The sequence below is a fragment of the Meleagris gallopavo genome, chromosome 3 (genome assembly GCF_000146605.3).
Source record: "Meleagris gallopavo isolate NT-WF06-2002-E0010 breed Aviagen turkey brand Nicholas breeding stock chromosome 3, Turkey_5.1, whole genome shotgun sequence".
Classification (NCBI taxonomy): Eukaryota; Metazoa; Chordata; class Aves; order Galliformes; family Phasianidae; genus Meleagris; species Meleagris gallopavo.
The window spans coordinates 48,312,513-48,333,391 of NC_015013.2; the positions used below are offsets into that span (position 1 = coordinate 48,312,513).

The following is a 20,879-nucleotide window of genomic DNA, read 5'->3' on the forward strand; positions in this document are numbered from 1 at the left end:
CTAGAAATACCTTCGTAGTGAGGGAACAGCTAACTTGAATTATTATCAAATACAGCCAAAGGAGTACTAGTGTAAAGAGTGTGTGCATTTTGACTAATGTGATTTTTCCTTAACTACAAGCACAGTTATATGTCTGGAATATAACAAGCAGAGAGAACGTGCCAGGATTCTGTAAAAGTATTTTATCTTAGTGAATTGAGATGCTAATTTTTCAAGGCTAAGTACTATACCCTTTACACACCCAAGCAATCAGTCAGATGTGGAACAGAACCACTCTGAAATGTAACAGATGGCATACAGCTCAGTCCTACTGCAGCTTTTTTAATGTAGCGGAGCACACTGCCAGTTGAGAAAGGTTGATACAAATACTTAAGAGTGTACCAGCTTGGAATCTGGCCTATTATTTTAATGAGAATGAAATAGCAGAGGATAACTTTTTCACTGTACACAACAGAAAAGGGATTTACTAGCATTTGTTCGAGTATGTGGTACTTCTGTGGTGTTCAAAAAGCTTCTAATAATACTTCTGTATGTTCTGTTACCAGCTCTTCCATGTTGCCTATATTCTTATCAAGTTTGCAAATTCTCCTCGTCCAGATCTCTGGATCTTAGAAAGATCAGTGGACTTTGGAAGAACTTACACTCCCTGGCAGTATTTTGCTCGTAAGTATTAAGTCTTGCATTGCTGCTCTTTTGTAGGCAAGTTTCTTTAATCATTTGCCCAGTAGCAGGAAAATCAAGCCATGTATTTTGCTGGATGTTTTTGACATCCGCTGCCTCCATTACAGCTAAAACATTTACTTTAGTTATAGATGATAGATCAGTCACAAGAGCATAACTAAAATTCAGCACAATATTTTAAAACTGACAAACATTGACGTATTGAGTTACAGTCTGTTGGGATTTTTTGTTTTGCATTGCTTATCTTGCCTTTTAGTATATCAGAGCTGCAGTGTCCTTCATCCCACTAGACTAAAGAATTCCTTGCAAAAATCAAAGGCATATGGTTTAGTGGGCATTGTGGTGATGGTTGGACTAGATTTTGGTGGTCTTTTCCAACCTTTATGATTCTGTGATACACAAGCATGGAATCTTGGAGTAGAGAAACTTTTCTGTGATTATATTAGAAAGATTGTGCAATGTCTTGTCAAGCACCACTGCATGGCTTACTACAAAAAATGTTTTATCATAGAATAATAGAATGGCTTGGGTTGAAAGGAACCTTTAAGATCACCTAGCTCCAACACCTCTGCTATAGGCAGGGACACCTCCCTCTAGACGAGGTTGCTCAAAACCCCATCCAGCCTGGCCTTGAGTGTTTCCAGGGAGGGGGCATCCACAATCTCTCTGGGCAACCTGTTCCAGTGTCTCATCACCGTCACAGTTTATATTTAGGAATTTTCATTTTGATGCACTAAGTGAAGAAATCAGACTTTGTTTCTCTTTAATTAGGGGAAGAAATTCTCTGTGCTTTCAGGTAAAATTTCTTTGTCAATTCAAATTAGAACAATAGTGTATATTTTCATATATAAAAATAACTCTGATTTGAGCAGACTCCAAAGCAGATTGTTTGGAACGCTTTGGAAAGGAAGCAAATGTTCCTGTGAGGAGGGATAGCGATGTCATTTGCACTACAGAGTATTCTCGCATTGTGCCTCTTGAAAATGGAGAGGTAAGTGCTTTTAGAAAAATGATACGTAATGGTGGAAGTGAACAGTTTTAGAAGTTTGCAGTTAAAATAAAAACCTAGAACATAAAGTAATTTATTGCTTATTACTGCTTGAAACTAAATTAATAAATCCATAACCATGACTTTAAGTAGACAGTGAAATTTTTGGAGGATGAGCTGACTTTTTCTAACTTACACCAGTGGGCAGGGCCACCTGTATGGATTCCTTATTATGGTTTAGGTTACCTCTCTTAAGGAATATGCATTTGAAGATACTGACTGCATTTTCTGCGTGTGAATTAACTTATTGCATTTGAATTCCTCATGGGACCAAATGCTATAGGCCATTCAAGAATAAGTAACTATTTAAGAAAAAAAAAAAGTAAAATACTACATTTTTTTAAAAATAATATACTACATGTGCTTGCAAAAGTGTTGCTTTGAGTTTAGTCGCTGTTCCTTGCTAAGCAAAAATGTGGCTTGTGTGACTTCATTTGAAGCTAACCTCCTGGCTGTACTGTTCACTCTTGCTGATGTTCTTGTTTTATGTCTTATGCAGTTAGAATACACATCTAAACCAGTCCAGAATTGTCCAGAGTTTTGTGCATATGAATCTGGAGTTGTAGTTTAAAGTAGAAATTGCCTACTAATATAATTGTAAAATTTTTACAGGAACAATTTATGTAGAAGAACATTGCTGGTGCCATCTCTAATGCATGCTTCAGATTATTGCAGATGTTGGAAACTAGAAATCTGTTGCCTGGCTGTTTATAAATAAAGTCTCTTACTTTGAAGTCTACATGCACAGTGGATTGCTAATTTAATATAGATTTGTGGTTGCTAGGCTGCTGGCACCAATTTATTCAAAAATAAAGAAGTCCTGGAGTACCTGTTTGGAAAGTCAGATAAACCTGCTTTCATGTGAAAGGATTTTCTGAAGTAACACCATGTACTTTCCTTAGAAGACCGTTAATGTGCTCTTAGGCATTGGACCTGGTAACAATAATATTTTCCAGGAATGTTTGTGCCTTAACCCAAAAATAAATCTGCTTTGGGAAAGAGCCAAAATCTGGCGTTTTCACTCAGGCAAAACTTCCACTGACACTATCAACTGTTAATATAACTATCTGTAGCTGTTGCTTTTTATTTTTCCTGTCAAATTGTGTTCTTTCTGCATATCCACAATTGTGGGTACGCCATTAAGGCAGTGTGATATGAGCACTGAGAATTCAGGAGAGTTCAAGACACATTTTTTTTTTTCCTTGGGGCATTTTATGTCTTGATTTCAGTGTGAAATGTGCAGTTGCAAATATGTTCAGAAACAATAGTAAACCTTTTGATTCTATTATTGCTCAAAACTTGGCTCTGTGCCTAGTACTGATACTTACAGCTGATAAGTTTTAATAAAAATATACTTACTTTTCTTGTTAGATTGTAATCTCTTTGGTAAATGGCCGCCCAGGAGCAAAGAACTTCACTTATTCCCCTAGTCTTCGAGAATTCACAAAAGCAACAAACATCCGCCTTCATTTTCTCAGAACTAACACACTTCTTGGCCACTTGATATCAAAAGCTCAACGGGACCCTACTGTAACCCGCAGAGTAAGTACTGTTTTCACAGAGGTGTATTCAATATTTATGTTTTTAAAGATTGCAACATTGAAAAAATAAAAATTTGCAGTGACCCATCTGTAAATCCCTTTATTTTCTTCAGGTCTATTTGAGGGTAAGAAGGTGGCTGAGATAGCACAGGGTTAGAGAGGGGAAGTAATTATTTTTAATGGACTATCTTTCTCTCGTTTCAAATATTAAAAGATATTGGGTGTATCACTGGAACTGTTAGGAGCCTATCCAGAAATCTTCTGAACTGTCTTTCACAGAGCTGAGGAGCTAGATCTCATCAGCTTCATTTTACATTGCTTTCCCTTTTTTATTCAAAGAGATTTTCAGGAAATAGTACCTGAGTTTCTGAAGGAGCAGGAATCAAAGAGCCTACTCAAAAGTTGACACTTGTACACAAATTATTTGAGATGCATAGGAGTTTTCAGTGGATTTGGGGCTATCCCTTAGAGCTAAACAGCCAAAGTCCTGCTCCCATGTAAGGAAACCCCTTAAGGGAACAATGCATAGAAATTCATACTAGAGAGATTGTAAACTTCATATTGTTATTTTTAACCTCTTTATTTAAAATGAAGACTCGGTAACAATTGGAGGAAACCCTGGGGTGAGGCACTGCACATGTGTGTGGGTTTCTGCATCAAAAGTAACTAAAATGTTCCAGTTTCTTGATAGCATTCACATTAAGTACCTTTATTGCCTTAAGTAAATTATAAGTTGTTGCTTACAGGCAAATATAAATGCAGTATTTACCTCGCAAGCAGCATAGACTTAATGTAAAGTACTTTTGATGTTATGGGTATGGCATGTAGGACAAATTAATAAAACATTGAGTGTTATATTGAATTGCTAGAAGAGAGCATAAATTCTCATTGTGGAGACCTTCAAAGTCTAGGAAAGAGTTAATATTACTAAGAAAAATCCGAGTGTTCAACTTACTAGAGAAACAGATGAAAACCAGACAAGTTCTTTTATCTTGTCCAAGTAACTGTCTGACTTCCATTAATGGTTTAAATTCATGGCACATTGAATTTTATAAGGTATGTTTTATGTCTATACTGTGACCTATTAATCGTTTTGGCCTGTTACTAATATGATTTATTACTAAGCAGTAACAGGACAACTACTGTTAGTAGTACAGTATAGCTCTGCTAAGCTGCACGTAACTGTAGACCTGGTTGTGAAAAATTTACTATAGAAAAAAAAAACCCGGACAGTCAAATATGATTACAAGAGTCATGGTAGTTATTTCTAGCTGTGCTGAAGGCACTGGAAGCACAGATTTTATTTACAGTCTGAAAATGGTAGGCACAGTTAGAAATTAACTTGTATATTTGAATAGAGATTGTTCAGAAAAATAATGCAGATCTTATTTTCCATCTTCTCTTCTTCACCTGCCTAGAACAAAGTAACTTTACAGAAATTAGACAGGGAGTTGAAAAAGCTCTCAGCCTTGAAGAAGCTTCTTTCTGTGCCAGCCAACTCCACCTGCAGTGCAGTGTATACAGCCTCTTACATGAGCTATAGTGTGAATGGGAGAACACAGGAGACAAAACTGCAAAATGTTTTGACCCTTTTTATCACTAGTGGCATTAAAATTGTCCCTTTAATTTTTTTTTCTGGTAGGTACACAGAGATCAAAAATTATAACCAGCTCTCTGTTCTGCTTGGTACGCTAAGTAAAAAACTTCTGAGCTACAAAAAATATGTACAGTAGTTATTACTGATATTATGTGCTAATGAGGTTTTCAGTGAGCTGAACTTATTAAATTTTTATCTTCTGTTGCCTGGATGCCTGAAAGGCATTAGGATGAGTTACAGAGCGGTTTGATTTCAGGTCACAATTTCAAATCTAACTTGAGTCACCAGTGACTTTTGTCAAGGAAGTGATGTTGAACTGTTTCTAGTGCTTAGTGACGATGTATGACTGAATGAGCAAAACAGTGCTGCTCACACAAGCATGTATTTTACTTCTCCATCCTCAAGCTGGCTTTTAGCAAGCTTTGGGCTCAGGTACTGATGGTTGCGTAGCTGCTGGAGAATGGAAGGCTACAGCACTATGCATTTGTTGTGAGCTGCACAAACCTGCAACTGTGTTCTGTTGCTATCAGGCACCCTGTGGGCATTGACTTTGATTTGCTCGAACTCACACTGAGTCATAACATCAATACCGATTATTGACTGCTTGGCTTTGCCCCTTTGTAAAATCATGCCTTTAAAATTCTGCTAGGCAAGATTTAACAATGTACCAAGAAATAACTGATACTGATATTCATACAATAATACAAGAATACAACTCTGCTTGTTCCACAGTATTACTACAGTATAAAGGACATCAGTATTGGTGGTCGATGTGTTTGCCATGGCCATGCTGAAGTATGTAATGTGAAAAGTGCTGAAAACCAATACCAGTAAGTAAAGTGAGCATGATGTTAATTTCATGTCAGCAAATGTTTTCAAGTGGCCTTTTTTTTACTACCAAATGTACATTTTAATTATATTTAAAAAATGAGAATCTGCTACTAATTGATGTGAAAACGCATCAAGAACTATTCTATATGAAATATCACAGAATCATCGAATGGCCTGGGTTGAAAAGGACCACAGTGACCATCTAGTTTCAACCCCCCTGCTCTGTGCAGGGTCACCAACCACCAGATCAAGCTGCCCAGAGCCACATCCAGCCTGGCCTTGAATGCCTCCAGGGATGGGGCATCCACAACCTCCTTGGGCAACCTGTTCCAGTGTGTCACCACCCTCTGTGTGGAAAAACTTCCTCCTAATATCTGACCTAAAACTCCCCTGTCTCAGTTTCAAACCATTCCCCCTTGTCCTATCGCTGTCTACCCTCATAAACAGTCGTTCTCCCTCCTGTTTATATGCTCACTTAAAATATTGAAAGGCCACAATGAGGTCTCCCTGAAGACTTCTCCAAGCTAAACAAGCTCCAGCCCTCTGATCATCTTAGTGGCCCTTCTCTGGACCTGCTCCAAGAGCTGTGTCTTTCTTGTGCTGGGGGCCGCAGGCTGAGTAGAGGATAATAAGTATTAGATTTTATTTTTATCTGAAATAAGATTTAATAATTCATTAGAAACCTTTAATTCTTTTTGGAAAACATGGCTTGATATCATCTCCCAACAGGAGAAATTAGAAGGCCAACTTATGAACAAAGTGAACGCACTGGAGATATGGAACAGTATGGAGCTCAGTCAAGATCCAATGCTTTTGACAATTACTTGGAAAAATAGAAACTGCATGAATTATACCCTTCTCTTAGAACCATAGAATTGTCTAAGTTGGAAGAGATCTTTAAAGATCATCTAGCCCACATCCCCTACAGTGAACAGGGACGTCTACAGATAGATCAGATTGCTCAGAGCTTTTGTCTTGTTCATGGTGAAATGTCACTTCCTTTGAGTGAACGGACTATATGAATACTTATAAAAGTAATGCATTTCTTTCAATATTGTACTCTTAATTTATTAATGAGAACGGCCATAAAGTTAGTAAAAATGTCTGCATTTTTCTGCTTGAATCTTTTGTTGGAGCAGAACTTGGGACTGATGACTATTTGTCCTTTGGATATCTGGCTCTAAATAATGTTTGTTTAGAATAACAGTTGCAAAAGCTATATCTGGGATATTTTACAATTCTCTTTACAGTCTTTTAATTGTTTAAGAAGTGTTTGTATTGTCGCATACATGAGCAATTAGCAAACAAAATGTTATTTCAGTCATTTGGCAGCAGGAGTATACTTATGGTAAAGAATGGGTATGTTATCTTACTATACCTTCATTTATAAATGTACTTTTCTGTGAGTGAGCCTGAATTAAAAGGGATAACAACTACTAATTCAGTTATCTGTAATCTATAGGAAAGTTCCCTTTCCCTGTGAATTTTATGATTTACATATTGATTTCACAAGGAGCTAGATTAGGGCTTTGTGGTTCATCTGCTCTATGAAAATGGCTGTGAATAATCAGGCTTTCCAAAACACATTTTAAGAGCCTAGTTTAAAATAGCTGTTGCTTTTATCCATGGTGGCATTTAAATAAACTATCAATATAATGTAATAATTTAAATTGCTTTCTACTGAAGAATAACTGGGCAAATGAGTACTTTCTTTTCAGATGCCTATGCTGGGGAAAAGTGCAGAAAGTGTGAAATCTACCAGAAAAGAATGATCATACACTAAAACTATATTGCCCCTTGGTTATTAGGCTACGCAGATAATGGGGAAAAGCCTTTCCAGTCTTTTTCCAGACCCTTCCAGGGGTCTATTTGTTACTCCTAGGACTCAGTTGCTATGCATGATAATAAGACCTAGCTCATAATAAGAGCCTGCACTCATGAAGCCTATTCAGCTAAATCAAAATAAATATGGTGTATGTTTTCTTGATGAATAGTATGAGCTACTTTAAGTGTAACAAGATGGACTTCTTATTGTGATTTAATAAAGACAGTAATTGTAAGCAAAGCATAACTGAAAAATGATGAAGGCATGCATAGAAAAGGGATAGGTGTTTTGATTTACTGTAGGTCAACATGCCTGAGCCTTGGAATGAAACTAAAATAGGATACATCCTAAGCTATTGATTTAGCTTGATTTAATATTTTAGCGTAAGGTTTTTTAATCCAGTCTATTGAATCCAGTGATACATGTTCTCTATAACTCGTTTATGCTAACAAGTCCATAATCATATAATTAAAGTAACCAGTCATGAATAATTACAGACAAGTTCTACTATGTTCTAGTATTACTATTTGAATTCCCTGCACATAAACTTATGTCCTTTTCACAATATGTGTAAATCTTGGACTGCAAAAAGATTAAGGAAAAAAAAAAGAATTAAGAAAAAAATAGAATCCAACTTCAGTATAATAAGTGACTTTTATTCTGTAGGTTTCATTGTGAATGTCAGCATAACACTTGTGGGGAAACCTGTGACCACTGCTGCCCTGGATATAATCAGAAACAGTGGCAACCTGCGACAGCTGGGAACACAAATATATGTGAACGTGAGTAGTCAAAAATAAGTTAGTTCAAAAGAGACTTTGAGTGGGTAGGAATTAGCCACGGTGAGTACCTAGCACACAGTAGGTTTTGATACCCTTTTTTTTCTGAGAATTTCTGAGAAAATTCTTTCCACACAGCAATAAGGATGCAGTGAAAATTATTTGTTTTTTCTCTTCTCATTAAACAATGAATATCATCACACATGTGAGAATATTGCAAAAGTAAAGTGGAAATGATCCTGTATGTTAAATTAACATCTTCACCTAGTCGTCACTATGCTGACAAACCACGGGCATTCCCTAGCAGAGCAGAGATTATATGCATCTTGTACAGTTTTGAAACTTGTCTACCTGTTGCCAAAGGTCTTTGTATTCAGAAGAGAGAGAGACTGCATAAATACTTAGTTCTATTAAACTTGCAAACAGGTAATTCTAACTTGATGTGTCAAGGGAGAATTCTTGCTGTGACTTCTATTTTTTGCTACTGTCAACAGAGGGGACTCGGTAGGTTTACCTGTATGGCATGTATTTTTGTTTTTGGAGGAATAAGAAGTACTTAGTGAAGTATAGCAAGATGCAGTCAGTCCCCTTTATGAAACAATGAAGTATTTAGTAAAAGTTTGCAGCTGGGAATTGTAAGAAATAATGAGACAGTCTTTGCTGTCTTTTGTTGGGAAGAGGATCTGAGTTATTCATTGGTCTTGTCATTATAGCTACTATATCTTTAATATTATGAAGGCATGCAGTTCAAAAGTTTCCCTCATAAAACCGTTTTCTAGAAGGAAATCTGTCCTTTGGGAATTGAGCACGCTCACTGTTTCAGGAACCAGTGCAAAATGTCATCTCTCCAAAGACTCCTAAATTTACAATGTAATAACCATGAAATGCATCTGAAAATTCTCTCAGTAGTGGAGTCCTGCCTTGGCAGTGTTACACATTACCCATAAATCAGTGCAGTACTTCTTGTCTTGGGCTCATAAACAGTCTACTCTGAGCTTCCTGTCATTTTAACACTGACAGGGGTCTGGGTTGTGCTCCCTTCTCAAGCCAGCAGTTCCCCCTTGCTGACCTGATACAGGTGGTCACAAAGATGTTCCTGCTGAGGAGTCGCCTCCACACGTGTCTTTCTTTCTGTGCTCTTTTTAAAGAGTTTGAAGTGCTTTAGATCCACAGACTGAACAGTCAAGCTGGAGAATCCCCTTGACCTTTTTTCTGTCTTCCATGTGTTTAATCCTTTTGTTAAAGAAAATGTAAAATTGTGAGAGTGACCACATGGACCGTCTTTTCCTTGAGGGGTATGCAGTGTCAGACATGAGTGTCGTGCATCTTTTTGACTGGAAAACAGTGTCTGTGGTACAGTGCTAGCCATCTCTGTGCATGTCCTGCTCTGAGCAAATGTCTTGGTAGCCTCTGGTTTCCCTGATGTCTGGCTTAAGTTAAATAACTTGTCTGCCTTTCCTAAGATCATTATAGCTTGTGGGTACAAACCGTTAGCAGGGGAGGCTTATCTGAAAGCCAAACAGATGTACCTCTATAATTACTTTGAGGAATAAAAGACTGCCTGTTGAATCAAAATTGCAGTACTTACAGTGTTGAGGGGAGGGAGAAAAAAAAGATTGTTAAAACGTTTGATCAGAGATAGGCATGTTGGGACTCAATTTTTGGACAATATTTGAAACCTCATCTGAATTCCCCTCTTTGAAAGAAAAATACTTTCTGCCAGGAAGAGATAGACAAAGAGCATAAATAATGTCATGTCCTTGAAAGAATGAGTTTATAAACAAGTTCACCTGCAAGATTCAGAGCCAAAACAGCTTAGCTTCTAACTGCCTCTGAAAAAAATATGCTTGTTAGAATGGATTGCTTCCAGCACTTCCAGGTGATTTGCTGAGAATGTTGGCCAGGTGCAGGCTTCTTTTGGAAGCTGGTAGTGAAGGAATTAAAACAGCTTCATTAAGTTTCCGGCAGCCTGAGATTCCTTTGGAGGAGCTGAAAGAGGTTGGTGGGAACTCGAAGAAATAGGGCCAGTCTCTGTAAGTTTTCTAGAACAGTGTGGGCCACCAAATGGCTCAAAGTTGTAAGAAACTGCTTTGTGAAGTAGAAGGGGTTTATGTTCACCTGCCAGAGAAAATGTTACTTTGACCAAATTATTTCTCATCAGTGTTAACAGGCATACTTGTGAGCTGTGTGTAGCTCACAGAGGATTTGGCTAGAAAGAGCTTTTGTTTACAGTGTAGAGAAAGGGAAATGTTCATTTCTGTGCACAGATCCTCATTTTGTCTGGCAGTTGGGCTGAGAGTGAAAAAAAAAATCCTATCTTCATTCCTTTCAATTCCTTCCAGCCATCTCTCTCTTTTTTTTTTTTTTTTTTTTCCCCCCTCCTGTGTGATCGCTTCATTCATTTGCTGACTTAATATCTTGAACCAACATCTTATTTGTCAAAACCCAGCCAGGGAACCTAGGCTTGACCTATCTGGTTCCTGGCAGCAAACCATGAGGGAATCTGATGATTTTCCTCAGCTCTGTTTTCGACAATTTCTATGAAAAGGCTTCCTTGTCCAAAGCTATTAAGACACAAAGGCCTAGAGGAGATGCAGAGAATGATTCAGTTCCCCAGCTTTGTCTGCATGATCGCACAACGCTTGGAAAATTGGTTTTCCAAGAGTCGTGCTCCCAGTTGTACTAGGTAATTTGAATAGTACTTGGTAGGATTACATTATGAGGAAATTCTTCCCTCATCATGAAATAGGGCCAGAGTTCTCACCTTTTTTTTGTTGTTTGTTTGTTTGTTTTGTTTTGAAGCATTTCCAGGAATCCATTTTTTTCCAGATTGTCTTATCCCCTAGTCCAGGCAAAGGGAAGGTTTTTCCAAGTGTCAAGTCCATTGCTTTATGAAGTCATAAGTTGAGGAACTCCTGGGAAGGTTCTCTTGGAGTGCTTAACATTTGTAATTAAAGCTTACCTAGCATCCACATGCTTCTGGAAGCCTTTTTTTTCCTGGGTTCTTTAAAAAAATTTCCTGTTGTTTCTGCAAGAAAAAAAGGAAATAAGTTTGTGTTAAAACCATAGTCCCACTTTTGATTTGTTCTGCTGGTTTACTGTTACGGTACATTCTATTGTATTCCAGTTCTGGAATGTTTCAGTGAAGACAGAGCTTTCCGTGAATGAAAGCATCAAAATTAAGAGATTAATTCCGACTAATATCTCCCATGATGACCAAATTATGAGTTACATATAGCATATCTATTCTAAATTGGATACGTTCTCTTTACTCAAGCTTGCAAGATCTATTCAAAATGTAGAGCTATTTTTCATCTTAACTCTCTTCTGCAATGAACCTGTCATGAACATTGGGCTGGCCCTGGAATTTGTATTGTTTGGCCTTTTGGCCAAAGTTAAAACAGTAAGGGATTTTCTAGCTTTAGGTCTCCACCTTGATGTAAGGAGACTGGTAAAGCCAGCTGATGCATATATAACACCACAAGCTACCAGTGGAAGCATGTCAGATGTTTTCAGTAGGTGATCTTCCTGGGCCAGGGCATCTGCAAGTGACATTGAGGTGCCTGGAAGCAAAGTCTCTCAGATATGTCTCTTTCAGTCTCTTCAGTCTCTTCTGAGCACTACAATATAAATAACTGTTAGAAGGAATAAAAAATGTAACAGAACAATTATTCAGAGATGGACTGTGGAATGCATATATCCTCTGTGTGTTCAACTGTTACCTTTACTTGGCTTAATAAAAAGAAAAATACAGGAGATGAACTAAGCATGTAGTACCCAAAGTTTATCACAGCTGAGACTGTAAGCAACCATAAGCTAGGGATAATTCATTTTCTCAGTCATCTAATTCTTTCCTTTTTAACATAGCAATTTATTATTATTACTCTTGTTACTGTTCTTTATCCCATGCTTTTTCAGATGGTACATCTTTTTGAATCCAAAATTCTCAGGCAGTAGAATGAATTTATACTTAAAACTTCTCCATTAAGAGAACAGCAGCTGGATAAATATATATAGCTAAATTTGTTGATATCTCTTTATTTATGGCTATGTGAGTTCCTTTTGTGTATATCTTCTTATTTAAATATGTATAACTTATCTATAATTGTTTATTTGAAATAAATACATAGTGAATTGAGTGAATGCAGCTTCAACCCAGATGTATTTTTGGAAATGGAAAAATAGAATAAGCATCTGAAAATGTTTTGCATATCTTTTCAAAACTGCTGAGACCATACTTCTGGAGATTTCTAGTTCTGTTTTTATGCATAAATATATAGTTTTGAGATGGTACAACTATTTTTTTCTCTAATATACCTAGCAGCATGTCTTCCTTGTGTCTAGATGATCTTCCTGTGTTTCTAGCATGAAAATCCAGTTGGTGATAGGTAAATATGTGCTCTAGAGAGTCCTACAAAACATATGAGTGTTTGTATATATAAATAATCTAGTTGTTTTTGTCACCTCTACTGTATTGGTGGTGAATGGAATTAAATCTGTCTGGTGACCAGTCATGAGGACATTGCCCAGGAAGTCAATACTGGGGCCTGTCCTGTTCAGTATCTTTGTTGATGATCTGATTAAGGGCATTGAGTGCACCTTTATTAAACGTGTGGATGACACTAACATGGGAGGAAGTGTCGATCTGTTTGGAGGCAGGAAGGCCCTACAGAAGGATCTGGACAGACTGGGTAGCTGGGCTGAGCCCAATGGGATGAAGTTCAACAAGACCAAGTGCTGGGTCCTGCACTTTGGTCACAACAACCCCAGGCAACACTACAGGCTTGGGGCAGAGTGGCTGGAAGACTGCAGAAGAAATGAACCTGGAGTTGTTGGTCAACATTCAACTGAACACAAGCCAGCAGTGTGCCCAGGTGAACAAGAAGGCTAATGGCATTCTGGCTTGTATCAGAAATAATATTGCCAGCAGCAGCAGTGAAGTTATCATCACTTTGTACTCAGCACTAGTGAAGCCATTCCTTGAGTACTATGTTCAGTTTTGGGTCCTTCACTATGAGAAAGACATTGATGCCCTGGAGTGTGTTCAGAGAAGGGCAACAAAACTGTGAGGGGTCTGGAGCACAGGTCTGATGGGGAGTGGCTGAGGGAGCTGGGATTGTTCAGTCTGGAGGAGAGGAGGCTCAGGAGAGACCTTATCGATCTCAACAGTGGCCTGAAAGAAGGTTGTGGTGAGGTGGGGTCAGCCTCTACTCGCACGTAACTAGCAATAGGACTAAAGGGAATGACCTCAAGTTGTTCCAGGGGAGGTTCAGATTGGATGTTAGGAAAAAATTCTTCTCTGAAGGAGTGTTTTGGTGCTGGAATGGGCTGCCCAGGGAGATGGTGGAGTCACCATCACTGGAGGTGTTCAAGAAATATTTGAATGTTGTAGTGAGGGACATAGTTTAGTGGGAAATATTGGTGGTAGGTGGATGGTTGGACTGGATGATCTTGGGGGTCTTTTCCAATCGTGGTGATTCTATGTTTCTATGAATTCTAGCATGATAATGAAAGCTGACTTGGAGTATTACTTTTCCAGCCTGCAATTGTCACGGACATGCCACTGACTGCTACTATGACGCTGACGTTGATCAGCGTCGAGAAAGCCTAAATATTCATGGGCATTATGAAGGTGGAGGAGTCTGCATTAACTGCCAGGTAAAAAGACTTTGGTTGTTTAAGTAAATGATTTTTGAGGAAGGTGTACTATAGTGTTGTTGTGCCTGCACTGATAGTTATGAGGCTGACCAGTTTAGATAGCTCCATTTCTCTACTGTTATTACTTGTACTCAGAGTAGGGAAATAGGTGTCTGAAAATAATTTGCATCATACAACATTCCTTGTCAATGTATAATGATACATAACTTACGTTTATGTGCAGTTCTATGTGATTCAAATAAGGCCACACAATAAAACGATTAAATTAACTACAAAAAATTCCCTTTCCTGTTATTATGAAGTCTGCCATTTCTCTGCTTAATAAAGGGAAATAAAATTTCCTAAATAAAGTACCAACACAGTCCAGCTGGTTCTTTACTGAAGCAAAATGCAGAAAACTCTCCTTCATCGTCAAGATTAAAGGAGGACATAGGTGATACCAGGAAGGAAGGTTTTTGGTATTGAAAAAACGTGGAATTGTAGGAGGGACCTCTGGAAGTTATTTGGATTAGAGCTCCACTCAAACCAAGGATAGATGCAAGTAATATCAGTTTGCATAAAGAAATGTCCAGTTCAGTTCTGAAAACTTCCAAGGATGGAGATTGCATAGTCTCTGGGTAATTTATTATAGCACTTAAGTACTCTTATGCTAAAGAGGTCTTTGTTGCTGTTCAGTGGGAATTTCTCCAGTTGCGTCTTGTGGCAGTTGGCTTTTGTCTTGCAATGCATGGCTCTGTCTTCTCTGTAACCTCCTCCCAGAAATAGAAAACTGCCACTAGGCACTGTACTGTCCTTAAATGTATACTCTCCAAGCTAGTCTAGGCCCTTTTCTCAGTTTCTCCTTACATGTCACGTGCTTCTACCCTTAGAGGCTTGGCTGGTTTGGACCAACAAATGTCAATTTGGAGTCAGAGACTTCACACTATATGTCGTTAATGAGTAATACATTCTTGTAAAAAAAATAAATAAATAAAAATAAAATCCTTCTCATCCTAAGTGACTTTTATAGTACTGTGACTACTATCAGAAAAGATCATACAAAACTCTAAATAACTTGATCTAATCTTGGAGTTATCTGTGCTTTGTGTGAGGTTGGATCACCTGACCTGCTGAGGTTTCTTCCAATATAAATTTGTAATTGTCTGTGATTTCCAGGTTAAATATAGCTAGAGAGATTTAAAAATCTGTCTTCCTTTTGTTGTTGAGTCTTCTGAAGTATTATGATAAGGGAAAAATATCATTAAGCCTATTCTCCTATGAAACCTACATTTAATGATTTATATTACCATGCTGTGCATTTGAAAATATGGCTGTATTTAAAAAGCAAAAAAAAAAAAGTTGATGTCTAGTAAAATTTAAAGGATGTTTTCCATTTTATTACCCCAGTATAATCAAATGTTATCCAAAAAGCAATCAGAAGAGAATAGAATTATTTTTTTACTAGCATGAGCAGAAGAAATGTTATTTTTCTCCCAGTTGACATTTCTGTGCACAACTTTGTGCTGTCTGGTAGGTTTATCTTGTTGGTCTTTCCTGCATGTCTCAGGATCTTAAAATTCAGTCTCATGGTCACTGCATAATGCTGTCCTCAGTTTTCACATGTTCTCCCAGTTCTTCCTTGTTTGTGGGAGTCCTCTTGAACAGAGTTATCTCCTCCTTCAGGTTCATAAGCCCCTGCATCCCAAAACTGTCTTTCATAAAGTAAAATTAACTTCTGAATTTCTTACTCTCTGCTGCATTGGGGTGGTTAAAATTATCTTTGAGTACCAAGGCCTGTGATTGCAAGATTTTCTCTAGCTGCATAAAAAATACTTCATCCACCTTCTTGTTCAGGCAGCCTGTAACACACCTACTGCAGTATCAGTGGTGTTAGTGTGTTTTCTGATCCTTATTGACAAGCTGTGCCCAGGTTCGTCACCAGACCCAGAAAGTGGCATTCACCACCTGCAGCTCTGTCCAGGATGAGGCCTCTAATGTGCCATGGGTGTTAGGAATCTCTGAAGAACATGCACTGCGATGTGTTGACTCCACTGCTGCACAACCTTCATGTAGTTCTGCAGTCTTAAGCAGCGTTACTGGGTCTTGCCAGGCTATGTGCTGCAACAGCTGATGTGTCTCCATCTACTGTGAGATGTGAGGATCACCTTCCCTAATCTAGTGTTAGCCTTTCTCAGCAGTAGCTGTGGAGGTGCTAGAGGAAGCACCTGGCAGAACTAGGACTATTGAGCAATTTGAGAACACCAACCTCAATAGCAATGTACTGAGTACCCTGCTCATCAACTGCCCTGCCAGCTGAACCATTAAGTCTCTGCAGCCATCTGTTGCAACATGCCCTGAGGAGGAACTAAACAGCACGAGGGGGCTAAGGGCAGATGTCTGCTGCTTTGCTTGCTCCAAAGCAAAATTTACTCCCTTCTCTCATCCCCTGCTCATGAGACTGACTCCACCAGTGTTTTGACTCCTAACTACTCAATTTATGAACGCCATCACTGGTGCGTGCTCCTGTCACCTTCACCAAGAGGGAGAGCTTTACTGCAGGAGTTGCAATATACTCAGGACTTTCTTCACCTGAGATGTATTTTTACTGTATTTCAAAATACGTATGATGTTTTTTTCTGTATTTCTAAAACACATTTGCAGAGATGCATATTTTTGTAATGCAATGGAATAAGTATTTTGTCTCTTTCACGTAGACTGCTTAGGTTTTGGATTATATTGAGATTGCTAATATTGGATAGTGTATTCATAAGAAATAAAAGCGTGAGGAAAACTCCATGCAGTTGTCTGTATGATGTACATGTTGCAAAAAAAAAAAACCAAACAAAACAAAACAAAGCAGTATAAAATAAATATAGTGATAGTGTAAAAAGGAGGAATTTTATTACTAAATTGAAATTATTTTCTGTTAAGTAGCTCATTTTCATAATTTAAAGTTAAAATTTGGCTACTTCATGTGAGAATACTGCAATACAGAAAGCTGTACAGATTAAGTAGTTAAAGAACATCAAATGACAAATGCTGTATTTATTGTGTAAATGCTTCTTTTTTGTCCTTTTCCTGAGATGATCCTCCTTACTTGTGTATAGGAAGAGTGTTAAGGATGTTATTGTTTCTTAGTTCTCCTTCCAAGTTCCCCTTTTTAGTTCATATTCTCCTCCTGTTTTATTTTGCACAGCATAATACAGCTGGTGTTAACTGTGAGAAATGTGCAAAAGGTTACTATCGTCCTTATGGTGTTCCAGCAAGAGCTCCTGATGGCTGTATATGTAAGGTCTTTTGTATTCAGTATCTTCTCATTGTGGTGGTGATGTTTTGGTTTTGTGTTGTTTTTTTTTTAATATAACAAGTGCAGGGGATGCATATTTTTGGGAGGGGAAATAAAGTGTTCGAAAGATGTTTGAAAAGAACTGCACGTGACATTGTGTTGCTTTAGACCCCCTCAATGATGTTCTTCTCAACATGTGTGGCTTCAGGCCAGCAGCAGGACAATAGCAGGAAGTAAGCCATAAAAGGCTGCTGAGGAGGTAGGATCAACTACATGCGTCACAGCTGACATGACCTCTGAGAAGCCACTCTTATCCCATAACCTCGTGACTTTGCTTCTCTTAGCTCTCTTATTTACATATCTGTTGGCTCTTAGTCACTTATAAAATAAAATTTACAAATCAAAAGGTTCTAATGATTGTCGCTCCTACTTTATCTAGTGCTGAATCATCTATAATCAATAGTGCAATGGGATAATTGCTAATATAACATTTAAAAAAGATGAGCCCAGTATGGATAAGAGCAAAGAGCCGAATTACAAACAGGCTGATGGAGCTCTGTATTAAGTAGGAGGAAGCTATGGTTTGTTGTGTTTGATATGGATGGGAGGTCAAACAGTGATGAAACTTCTACTGTAATGCTGCATGTGATGCGTAATGGAAGATGGATGGGGCATGATGCTTAGCCTAGACTTTGGAGAGAGATGAGCAGAACCACAGAAAAAATAGATGCTGTGCAGAATAATAATGTAATAAAGTGCAGCTTTCTGGATTTAAAAAGTTAAACGCTAAGAGAAATAATATCGATCTCACCTCTAAGGGGTGTTGTAAAGATTAACTGGTGATATAGAGTACTTGGGGAAATATGAAACAGCACGCAGGTGTTAATTCTTGAAATGAGGAGATACTTGCAACTGTAAATAACATTATAATGCTATGTTGCCATGCTGCAAAAGATAAATTAATTCATTTCCAAAAAGTGCTAAATTTCTTATCCTTGCTTAGCTTGCCCTTGTGATCTGGAGCGTGCAGAGGGCTGTGAGGAAGGATCAGGCCGCTGTTTCTGCAAGTGGAATTTCAAGGGAGAAAACTGTGAACACTGTGCTGATGGATTCTATAGTTTTCCATTTTGTATCCGTAAGTATGAAAATAAAAACGTCTCTTCTCTTGCACTGTAAATGTGCTTTAAAGGACTGTTTTCATCACGCTTGATTTATTTCATCTGTTTGATTCATCTGGCATTTCAGATTTTCATGTTCACATTTTCTAAGAAATCAGTAGTCATAACACTGAAGAGAGTCTGGTTTACTTACGAAGTAATGGTTCCCTGAAAATCAAATAGGTTGTATTGCATTCTCAGAATTCGTGCAAGACATCTCTCTGTCCCTAAATTCCAGTCCTAAAGCCCTCGGACCAGTTGTTCAAATGTGTCTCAGGGTCATTGTGTATAACTCACTTGAACTAGAAAGTAGACTATTACTAGGTAGAGAAAAGGGAGAAAATGGTTTTGTGTTCTCTAGGCCTCAAAGAATTTGGAACTTGCAACTGTAATAAACCAAGTCTGTGGGCTTTCAGAAGATTCTAGAAATAATTTAAAATAGTTGTAAATTACCACCTGCATAATGCTGGAAAGTCCCTCCTGGCAGAGCATGAAGCTTTCAGCGGTGCTTTCATACTTCTGCTGGACTGCAGATAAGTGCAGATAATATGGTTGAAGGGAAGGTTACAGATTTGTTTAAGATTTAAGTGATTCAGGGAAAGATGTTTGTAAAGCCAAAGAAAATAAACACATGAGAAAAAATAATGTCTCACAAATGCTGAGTGCCTCCATTTATTGAAAATGGTAACAGAACGAAATCAAATGTCATTAATTAATTGAAAATTAGATTTTTACGTTAACACAGATTAAAACTATGCATTGACAATTGAGAAAATTAAATGTTTTCCCCTTAGGAAGATGATATAACATCGGAATTGTGTTTACTGCAAAAAAGCTTATGACTCTGTGATCTGATTCTAAAAATGCAACAGTGGGAGTATTTTGTCTCAGATTCTGGGGCTTTGGGTTCTGAGTCATAATGGCAAATAGTAGGAGATGAACTTTCAACTGGAAATAAAAACTTTGAAATAAATACTTAGATCCCTAGATACTCTCATAATGCTGTCAAGAACAAGAAAGCTTTCTGTACGAAAACAGAGAGAGCAGGAAAGCAATGTAATAGCATTTCCAAAGGATATTTGGCCTTTTGTGTGTTTCTTTGTGGACAGACTTTTACCTGATTTGGAGAACAAAAGTTAAAAGTTTCTTAGTCCTTTCCTAACTGAAAGAGAACAAAACAGTAATTGGTTGCTTGAGTCATGTAATCATGCTCTTTGTCTCAACAGGACAGAACTTTATATTTTGTCATGATTTTTACTGAAATAAGTGCATCTCTTTAAACTGTACTTTATTGTTTCTTTTGTTTTAAAGATATTCCTGTTTATCCTTTTACTTCTCCAAATCCAAGAGATGCTATAGCTGGTGACATAATAGGCAAGTTCTTTTTGTGTTTTGTTTATCTTCCCAATTTAATCATTTTTCATGATTTCAGTAGTGCTTGTTCTTTCAGGAAGATTTATTCAGTGTTGCTGTTTATCTTTTGAAGAGCCTTTTTTCTAACCAGAAGTTCATTACATAGTCTTACTCATATTAAACACTTTAGTGGGTTAGTTCCAAAAATTTATGGATCAGAAACAAGTTTGGCGACCCTCCGGCAAACATCTGCAGAAGATCCTGACCATCTTGTTAAATGCTCATGAACAGATCCATCAAGGCTTTCTGACATGTACCACTTGTCAGCTGCTTTGCAGTGTAAATCTCTTAGGGCTAACTGGCCTTTGTTTCTGGGCTGTCTTCTTACACCTGGCAAATTGTACATTGCCTTTGGCAGTAAAGAACTTGCATTTCTGAGGGATAAGTATTTCTTATTTAGCCCACCCCGAAGCTGTCTGAAATACATGCAACGGTTGCCTTGGTGGGTTCTTTAGCATATGTCATCATACTGCAGTACTGAGGCATCACAGCCTGTGCCAGATCAAATAACTACTTGCGATGTACTTCAGGATTAATAACTTAAACAAACAAACAACAACAAAAAATACTAGAATGCTTTGTAATATCCTGAAAGCAACGTAATTCCACTTAATTTTCTACTAGCTTTTGCAAAAAGAAAAACCCTTCCCTCCCCCCCCCGAAAAAACAAAAAACCCACAAAGCAGGGATGGGTAGAGAGTGCACATCCATTTACAAGTTCTAAATCCCTTGAAAATGTCTGCTGTTAGTATTACAGCTCACAAAGCTTTAGTTTTGGGTGGATAATTATCATCCCTGGGTAGCATCAAAAATGTATCATGTAGACTTAAGGTATGCTCTGTTGCATATTCTCTTACATACGTTTAAAATGAAGAAGAAAAAAAAATTGCAATGATAAAATGAGGAAAAGTAAGCAGGAGAAAACAAGTCTTAAAGCTATTTACATTTTCAACAGTAGCATCTCAGTCTGAAGGCATAGGAAAAGTGGGTGTCTCTAAATGGAAATTTTTGTATCTGAAGAATTAGTGCTTTCAGACTAAGCTTGTGATTATGATTTACTTTTCTGATAACACTTGTGTGTAAG

At 37.8% G+C, this 20,879-nt stretch overlaps 1 protein-coding gene across 1 annotated transcript in view; it reads left to right on the forward strand.

Moving 5' to 3' along the window:
• Positions 1-20,431, forward strand: part of LOC116216476 (laminin subunit alpha-3-like) — a gene marked incomplete at its 5' end in the record, with an annotated part of 34,665 nt that extends 14,234 nt beyond the window's left edge. Inside the window, 9 exons of the mRNA XM_031552881.1 lie at positions 546-663; positions 1,554-1,672; positions 3,101-3,271; positions 5,600-5,697; positions 8,190-8,305; positions 13,842-13,960; positions 17,136-17,226; positions 18,229-18,360; positions 19,694-20,431. Of these exons, the coding sequence (XP_031408741.1) occupies positions 546-663; positions 1,554-1,672; positions 3,101-3,271; positions 5,600-5,697; positions 8,190-8,305; positions 13,842-13,960; positions 17,136-17,226; positions 18,229-18,360; positions 19,694-19,866 (1,137 nt within the window). The remainder of the gene's footprint in view (positions 1-545; positions 664-1,553; positions 1,673-3,100; positions 3,272-5,599; positions 5,698-8,189; positions 8,306-13,841; positions 13,961-17,135; positions 17,227-18,228; positions 18,361-19,693) is intronic.
• Positions 20,432-20,879: the final 448 nt, after the last annotated feature.